Source organism: Hermetia illucens, chromosome 3 (assembly GCF_905115235.1).
Source record: "Hermetia illucens chromosome 3, iHerIll2.2.curated.20191125, whole genome shotgun sequence".
NCBI classification, from domain to species: domain Eukaryota; kingdom Metazoa; phylum Arthropoda; class Insecta; order Diptera; family Stratiomyidae; genus Hermetia; species Hermetia illucens.
In genome coordinates, this window is record NC_051851.1 from 178,657,897 (window position 1) to 178,667,092 (window position 9,196).

Consider the following 9,196-nt stretch of genomic DNA (forward strand, 5'->3'; position numbering starts at 1 on the left):
CTTTCAGAACGTGACTTCAATTCTCGGATGAACGCGTGTGAGCTTCTTCTTGATGTCGTTCCCGAGGGTGCTATTGTTTTTTTTAGCGATGAACCCCATTTTCATTTGTGTGGGTCGGTTAACAAACAAAACATGTGCTACTGGGCTGACACCAACCCTCGAGAATTGCATCAAAATCCTTTGCATTCACCCAAAGTCACAGTGTGGTATGCAATTTCCTCAGCTGGAATTATTGGTCCCTGGTTTTTTGAGGAAAATGAGGTTACAGTGACAGTGAATTCGGACCGGTATGTAAACATGCTACAGAATTTTTTTTCCCACGGCTAGAAAATTTGGATTTGGGGGACACTTGGTTCCAACAAGACGGTGCAACAGCACACACTTCAAGAGCATCGATGACTGTTTTGAGGGAACATTTTCCAGAGCGCCTTATCTCAATTAAAGGCGATTTGGAATGGCCGACATGCTCTCCCGATCTGTCCCCTTGTGATTTTTTTCTATGAGGTTTTTTGAAATCCCGTGTTTATGTGAACCGTCCAAGAACCCTACAAGATTTGAAGACCAACATCCAAGAAGAAATTGCCAACATAACACCTGCTATGCTAACAAGAGTCATGACAAACGCCAGAAATCGGTTTACGCAATGTATGGAGAATGGGGGACGTCACCTAACAGATTTGATCTTCAAAACAATGTAAATAAAAGCTGCATACAATAGTTTTTATTGAGTTTTGAAAAAAGGAAGTTATGCTGCCGCACCCTGTATAACTTGGATGCGTCTGTGGTTTGTTCTATACCTCCACCGAATTTCCTGAAGCTGTTTTGTTTTGCGTCCTTGACCGCGTTATTATACGCCCTCGGTGTTTTTTTGTGCCTCCGCCAGTTTCCGGTTTGTTTCATCCGGTTGAAGAGTTTTCGCACCCCTGTTCTCATTTTGGTTAGATTCCTAATCTACCAGGATACTTCCCTTGATGGCTTGACTATCTTAGCCAACAGCTGGCCCCATTTGCGTTAATTACGATTCAGTTGAAACCTTCCACCATTGTTTCTAGCTTTATTTCGCTCTTGATATCCTAGTCAGTTCTACTGGGTTCCTTATTATTATATCTACTTTCGAATTGCCCTCAATTTCGAATCTCATTATTCTGTGATCCGATATTCTCTAATTCTTAACCATGCGCAACCTAAGAGCACCCCCATGGTGACAGTGACGGTACGGCCGTTTTGGCAATGTAACCAGGAGGCCTGGTTCCGACAACTTTAGGAGCAGTTCGCGCTCGCGGGCATCGCTGCTGCTGCCATGCGGTTTAATCACGCGCTTGTCGGCCAGGGCGAGGAGTCCACTGGACTTATCACCTACGTCCTATTCGAAATTTAAGGGCACCCTTATCAAGCGACTGTCAGTAAAAGCTGAATCGCTTGCTGCCCGTTAGCTCACCTTAGGCGACCGTTCCCCAAGCCAACTACTGCGCGATATGAAGTAGTTGGACGGGGATAAGGTCGGAGTTGAAATTCTGAAGTCGTTGTAGTTTCAGCGACTCCCGGAGAGTACCCAGGCTATCTTGGCCTGTGCGGATTCCGGGTCTTTGAAGATGTTGGCAAACGCCGCAAATAAAATTCACGAGATGCATGCGTGATCAGTGAAGTATCGCGGGAGGCAATGAGCCAAATTTCCGAGCTCAGCAAACAGTGGCATCCCTGGCGACTACCGTCTCTAAGCTAGCGGCTACAATGGGTGCTTAGCATTCGGGAGGTACGTCCCGAACTCCTTCGGGGTTCGCCACCCGGAAAGGGCGATTGAGTGGTCGCGCATCGGGGACCTCCACAAGTCTTGCAATTTACTGGTATCACCGCATCGTTGCCGACAAAGCAAAGAAATATACCAGCGCCTGCGCGTTCTTGACTTCAAAAAACTGAATTCGGTCAGAGCTCCAGAACATACATACCATACCAGAACAATATACGAACTCTTGAGCAAGCACCTGCCCTACTGTCAATCTTTCAATCATTTTTGAATAGGTAGCCGATTCTCGCATTATGCACGCCGTCGGAGTCTTCAAGTTCACACGGATGCCTTTTGGCCTATGCAATGCTGCGGAAACTTTTCAGAGGTTCATGTACTCTGTCCTGCGAAACCTTAACTTTTGTTTCATGTATTTGAATGAAATTTTGGTCACCTCTCCTTGAGAGGCTGAGCATTTGGAATATCTTCAATGCATTTTTCAACGTCTCCTTGGGCCGGTCTTGTGCTGAACGTTGAAAAGCGCAAATTCCTTCAACAGCAGGTGAATTTTTTAGGACACCGGATTTCCCTTGAGGGAATCCAACCGGATTCAGACAAGGTCAAGGATCTGCTAACGTTTTTAGGCATGTTAAACTTCTTCGTTTCTTGCCCAAAGCTGCTCAACTTCAAGGGATCCTCAATGCCTACTTGTCTGGACCCAAAACCAAAGACTCACGCATGATTGAGTGATCTACAGAGGCCATCCAGGCATTTGAGCTAGCCAAACGGCAGCTCACGGATCCTACACTCCTGGCATTCCCCTTACCGTTTTCGTCGATATCTCAGACATCATTAAAAATGAAATTTTATAACGTTTTATGGTAGTTTAATAAATATTAATTAATTAGCAAATGGGGTCCACTGCTTTTTGCCAAGTTTTGGTGCAAAGGTACCAATTTCTTCCATGCTGCTTGAGACGAGAGCCACTGTCGATCTGATTGTCGCCTTCACGTAGGCAATCAAATGTCTCTTGATCAAATCCTCCATGACTTATTTCCATTTAGGGCCTCCTCTAGCTTAAACAATAGGCGCTCGTTCCTATGGAAAGCTATTTCATTGTTGGTGGCTGTTAACTCACCCTTAACCATACCACCGGAATGAAGGCCTACGTCAGGCTATCTGTCCATAGAGAGGCCCGAGTTTGTCGCGTACTAATCGAAGTCTATTTCTTCAGAAACTGGTTTCACGTGGTATCTTTAGCGTTTTTAAGGTTTTGTTTGCAAAACAAAACCTTATTAAAATCGGTTCAATGTTTGTCTGTCTGTCTTTTTTTTTCTTTTTTTTTTGTGAGGAGGTGGAAATCTTCAAAAGACCACTAAAACCAACCGACTCCCTCCCTGCCCCGCGGAACCACCATAAGGTTTTATATCACGGGGCGGAGTCAGCTAATTCTAGCCTAATTCCGTTTCTTCTATGCGCGGCATACGTGACCGCGCTTTTCTCCTCTCCTCTGCCTTTCGCAATTTATCTTGAGTAGATGCGATCATGCAGTTGGCCGCATCCCAATTCTCTCGTTTTGCTACCAGATTTTCTGGTACCAGCACCTCTCCTAGAGTCTCCTCTAGATTCCTCCTTTCTTCCACAAATCTCGGGCAGTGGAAGAGTATTTGCTCTGGGTCCTCCATCGCAATTAGGACAATTGGGTGAGGTCTCCAATTTAAACCTGTGCAGATATTGGCGATATCCTCCATGCCCCTTGAGAAACTGGATGAGGTTATAATTAATCTCGCCGTGTCGTCTCTCCAACCACTACTTGATGGCAGGAATGAGCCTGTAAGTCCACCGACCCTTTCCCGAGCGTTCCCACCGCTCTTGCCATCTATTTATGGATCTCTCCCTCTCAGGGTTCTTCGTCTGCAATAAGGGAGAGATTGGCTTCGCATGGTATATAGTCGCCATCTCATCTGCCAAGATGTTAATCGGCATCATTCCAGAGATGACGAATGCTGCATCATCTGAGACAATCCTGAAGGCAGAGCTTACCCTCAAGGCTGTCCTCCTGTATACTGTACTCAGTTTGTTAGTGTTAACTGACATCTGCAATGCCTCCCTCCAAACTGGGGTCGCATAGAGCATGATTGAGGCCACCACCCTGGCTATAAGCAACCTAGAGGTATACCGTGGCCCTCCCACGTTCGGCATCATCCCCTAAGTATTTGATGGTCGGCTTGGAAGTGATGATATGATTGCCAATTCTTATACAGGCGTAGTTTCTCTTCCGGCGCTTCGTGATGAGGACCGCTTCTGTTTTTTCCTCCGCCAGTATCAGACCAGAGCTCTCTAGCCAACTTTTAACAGCACTGATTGCTTCGCTTGAGTATAACTCAGCATCTTCGAGATGCATTGCGACAACAACCAGTGCTATGTCGTTAGCGTAACCCACCACTGTGGCCTCCTCCGGAAGGGGAAGATGATGGTTGTACGTGATGTTCCACAATAGTGGGCCCAATACGGAGCCCTGCGGGACACCCGCGGAAACGACGTACTCCTGCGGTCTGTCATCAGTGTCGTACCAGAGCCTCCCTCCTTTCAGTTAAATAACTATCGACAATTGCAGCGAGATATGCGGGAACACTAACCTTCGCTAGGGATTTGCATATTAGATTCAAATTGGCCGAATTGAACGCATTTTTCACGTCCAGGGTTACTACCACGCAATATTTGCTGGTACTACCCTTTCCGTGTATTGCATCTTCGGCCAAGCCAGTAACCAATTTGATGGCATCGATGGTTGATCTGGCTTTACGGAACCCATACTGCCGATCTAAAAGGCCGCCTTGGCTCTCAACAACCGGGAGTAATCTATTATAGATTACCCGCTCTAACATTTTCCCCACAATGTCCAAAAGACATATGAGTCGGTATGAGGATGTTCACCTGGAGGTTTACCAGGCTTAAGCAGAAGGATCAACTTCTGCCGCTTCCATACCGCTGGAAATATTCCCTCGGACATGCATGCTTCGAATAACTCAGCGAACATGTCCGGCCTGGATTTCACAGCAAAGTTAAGGGCCTTATTCGGTACTCCGTCCAGGCCCGGTGCTTTATTGTCTCCTATTCTGCCGTAGATGTCCAGCAGTTCGTCTCTGGTGACTGGAGGAAATACCGTCACATTTAGAGGTGGTTGGAATATGTCGGTGCTCTCCTCGTGCTGGGGGAATAACCTCTGGATGATTTTCAGCCAGAGGGTGGGACACCTGATCTGCGCAGAGGAATGGCCTCTGAATCGTCCCATCCCGATTCTCTAAGCACTCCCCCACGGGTTTATGTCCGCTTCTGAGCAGAGCTCCTTAAAGCATTTCCTCTTGCTTCGCTGGATGACGAGCTTGAGGGTTTTGCGGGCTGCCTTAAAGGCGCGCTCTTTTTGCCCCTGATCGACTCTACCTACCACCCTCTGAGCCGCTCTTCTGGCTCAGTGGCAGGCTGATCGAAGGCCGTTCAGTTCATCATTCCACTGGTAGTTTGGTCTTCTACTGGTGAATGAGCACCCCCTAGGCATGGACGCGTCACATGCTTTGGCAATGCATTGAGCCAGATGGACAGCTCTTTTCGTAGTTGCGCCTGCTTTATCAGGTTGATCTAACCACACCTCTACGAAGGTTTGCTCATCCAAAGATTTTGTAGACCAGCCTGAAATCTTTTTCGGTTTCGATCATGATAGCTCTTTGTCTGTCTGTCTGTCACAAGCACTTTTCTCAGCAACGGCTATACCGATTCACACGAAATTTGGTGAGAAGGTGAGAACTGTGGACCCCCAGATATGAAGTGAGTAATATCTTTCTACGTTGAGATTTAGGGAGGGGGGTAGGGGTCTCCCATACATGTAAAAAGGGGTGTAAAATTTTTTTCACCGAATATAGTGCGGGGTATCAAGTAAAAGGTCTCGATTAGTACTTTATTTTAGTTTAGATTAGTACTTTTCGAAGCCAGTCTTAGTTTTGAGATTAGTCAGAAAGGCGAGGAGTGGGAGGGCTGGAAAGTGACGATTTCTTTAACGGACCCATTCTCAAAAACTACCCAACCGAAAAATCTGACAAAATTCATGAAGTTAAATCTATATGGTGCCCAGACCTACGTACAAATGGGATAGTTCTTCACTAAAACATACTCACAGAAGAACCAAACAAAACCTTTCATACCTGAAGCACCCCGATTTCCCGACTTGTTTGCCGTTGCATGTGAGCTAGGACAATTAGAGTTCAACCATTGATACTTAAACCATGCATATTTAAATTATTGATATATATTCAGAAGATCTAATATCTTTTCTCTTTTTCAGATTACCAATACCATGGCTTTTATATGGTATTATATACCAACAACCAGTTGAAGTAAATTCCGTTGGAATGGTGTGTTCAATAACAATATTGTTTATGATGCTATTATTTGTAGTATTGTCAATAGCGTGTTTCCGTTGGCGTATGAATAAGGGCCTTGGTCTAACTATGTTTCTATTATATTTCGTTTTCGTTGCCGTATCATTAATGTTTGAATACAAAATGATAACATGTCCTGTGTAAAGAAAGCATAACATGAACTAGTTTAAAACAAAATAAATAAAACAACATATAAATTGTAACATAAATAAAAGCAAACAAAAAAAAAATGAAACAAATTTACCAATAGTGAAAAAGATAAAAGAATATATTAAATTTAAATATTAGTTTGCAGTTTATTATTTTCCTTGTTCAACCGTTCGTTTGTGCATTCAAACTAAGTAATCTAGTTATGTAAAATGAATTTCAGAGTCTAGACAAACTATAATTATTCTGATTATTTGGAGAACGACATATATACCGAAAATAGAATACTATATCTGAATATCTTTCAAGAAATCTAAACTATCAAGTGAAAATCTTTTTAAGAAGTTTAAAATGAACCGAAAATTTTCAACTAGTGTATATGAGAGTTATGTAGATACAAAATAGGAATGAAAAACTATATTTAAACTAGTTAATCTTTAAAGAAGGAAACTAAGACATTGTTTTCTTTTCGAAAATCACTTGTTGCTCTCGAATTCGTTTGAATATCATGCAGTCCATTATTTATACTCCAGCCTTGATCTTCAACTTCGGCTTTCCAATATCTACCACAATTGTCTTGGTTCAATAAAATAATCTTTTAGTTTGTTCAATCTTCACTCGAAATTTAGCTAATACTCACTATTTTATGAAGAAAGTACTAAAACACAAAAAGTATTTTAATTCGAAAGGAAACCCAAAAGGAAATTCATATCTTTACCTCTTTCTCTACTCTTAGAAGTTGGAATAGAAACAAACAAAAATATCAAAGTGCTGTCTATCTTTTTCTCTCTATCTCATCATAATCTTCCTTATTATTAACTTACCTAATGTAAATTTATATTTAGAGTGAATACCGAAACTAACAAGAAGCTAATCAATCTGTAATTAAATTCTTGAAGCAAGACACAATTAAAAAGATATTTCATAAACTCTTCTATTTATCTGACTTCTATATTTAAACAAAAAAAAGATATAATCATAACGAAAAAAAAAATCATATTAATAATAACTGCGACAAAGAGAATTATATAAAATGAAAATCGTTAAAATTCACATGTTGAGACAAAAAATTTGAAGTAATGTTAAAGAATATTCAATTGTTATGGATTTTTTCAAAGAAAAAAAAATTTGAATTAGCCACGTTTCATCTTCATTAGACAAATCCTGAAATTCTATTAAATTTTCTCCTATTTCATGAAGCGACACGTAGACTTATATTAACTCTAATTGTATCTTAACGAAATAAGCGACATTTTTGGAAATCGGAGCAGAACTGATTTACGCTGCCATTCGGATCCTATTGGTAATTTTTTAAACTCAAATTTCGGTTGTCATTTTTAGAAAATGCATTATGCTTCATATGTACAGTAATCATTAAAGGTATGTGCATTTATGGAGGGTCTGACTGATACTTATTTACCTGTCCGTCTTATAACTGAAGGTGATTTCTAGTAAACATTTTCAGTTAAATATCTTTTTGGTCTGGTTTTCCAATTAACGACCTAAGAAAATTTGGAGACACTCAACATTACCAGTATGTGAAATGGTCTGCATGTCCTTATTCATAGCTACCTACTTTCATTCTTAAATACGTCCGAGCTGCAGTCGCCTTCCTTCAGATCCTTTGTCAACCATGCCTTCCAACTTCATAGTTATTGACAGCTTACTTCGTGAAACACCTGTTAACGTTATGTACTGCCACCATGCCCCCCATGGGACCTCTTTTCCAAAGTGCAGCGGTATCTTTAAGACTTTGCTAGCTTATATACTTGTACGGGTAGCCCCCAGTCTCATCTGGGTTTTACTCCGTACGTTGCGGCTACTCTTAGACCAAATAGAACGAGGAATAAAGTATATTTTTAAATTTTTGTCCTATATTCTTGTTTTAGCAAGGCTCTGATTGCCAAACCTATTTCGTGTAGGGTCTCGGGATCCAGCCGCGTCTCGCATGGTTCTTTTGAGCCCTCGGCACCAGCTGGTTTCGGATTTCCAGTCAAGTTAGCTGCTCGGTCTGCCCGTCGCTTCGCTTTTTCTAACTTCTGCCTCCGCTTTAGCCCTCGAAGGTGTCACTCGATAGAAAAACTTTGTTATTTCAGTTGAAGACTTGCAAGTTGATTCCGAAAATTTATTCTATTTAGCGTAGGAACTGAAACTGGCACTTTCCCCATCCTCGGTTTGACTTTTATTTTAATTCTGTGTTTGCTAGAATCCCCAAATGTCCATAATTTCCGATTCTGCAATTGAGTACGAAAAGTTCAGACATCAATCTTCCGTAGCAACAAAAAAGGCAATTCATCAATACGTATGAAGTGCATAAAAATGTGCAGATAAAAAACAGCGACTACTTGAGTGCACATGGTGAGAATTGGAGGGCGTGGGTTGGGTGGGCATATGAGTACCCGGAGCGAAAAAAACATGGGAGATTTATTCGCTCCTTATGCTGGTTCGCTTCGGGATAGTACCACGTACCAAAAGTGTAACTGAAGCTTTTTTGAGTCTACTTTTCATATCATAACAAGCCATGTAACTCTAAGCGAATGTCCTCCTAGATGGTTGTTGGGACACCCGGTCAAACTTCGTCAATCTTTGTCTCTTGTTACCGTCAAAATATAGTATTGCTTTTATTTGGTGCCACTCAAGAAACATTGGTTTGCTTCGTAATATTTCCTCAAATTTCTCTCCAGGCCTCTCGAGGCCAGGTTCCTAAACGATCCAATCACTTTTAAGCAAGCAAGTTTTGCAAGCCTTGCATCCACTGAATACCTGGATTCCCGGATTGCTGCCACGCGGTAAGATTGCGAGCGCTCTTTCCACGAGTGACCGCTTCCATATCCTCCTCACTTTCTCTGAGGTAAATAGATATCTCATCTGCAGCGCACAGAACGACCGG

General features: G+C 42.3%; 1 protein-coding gene across 10 annotated transcripts in view; it reads left to right on the forward strand.

Annotated features, from left to right (window-relative positions):
• Positions 1–8,250, forward strand: part of LOC119650609 (sodium/potassium/calcium exchanger Nckx30C) — a 282,153-nt gene extending 273,903 nt beyond the window's left edge. For all 10 annotated transcript variants that reach the window (XM_038053479.1, XM_038053481.1, XM_038053486.1 and 7 more), the window contains one exon: positions 6,063–8,250. In XM_038053479.1, coding sequence (XP_037909407.1) covers positions 6,063–6,303 — 241 coding nt within the window. In that variant the 3' untranslated portion in view covers positions 6,304–8,250. The remainder of the gene's footprint in view (positions 1–6,062) is intronic.
• Positions 8,251–9,196: the final 946 nt, after the last annotated feature.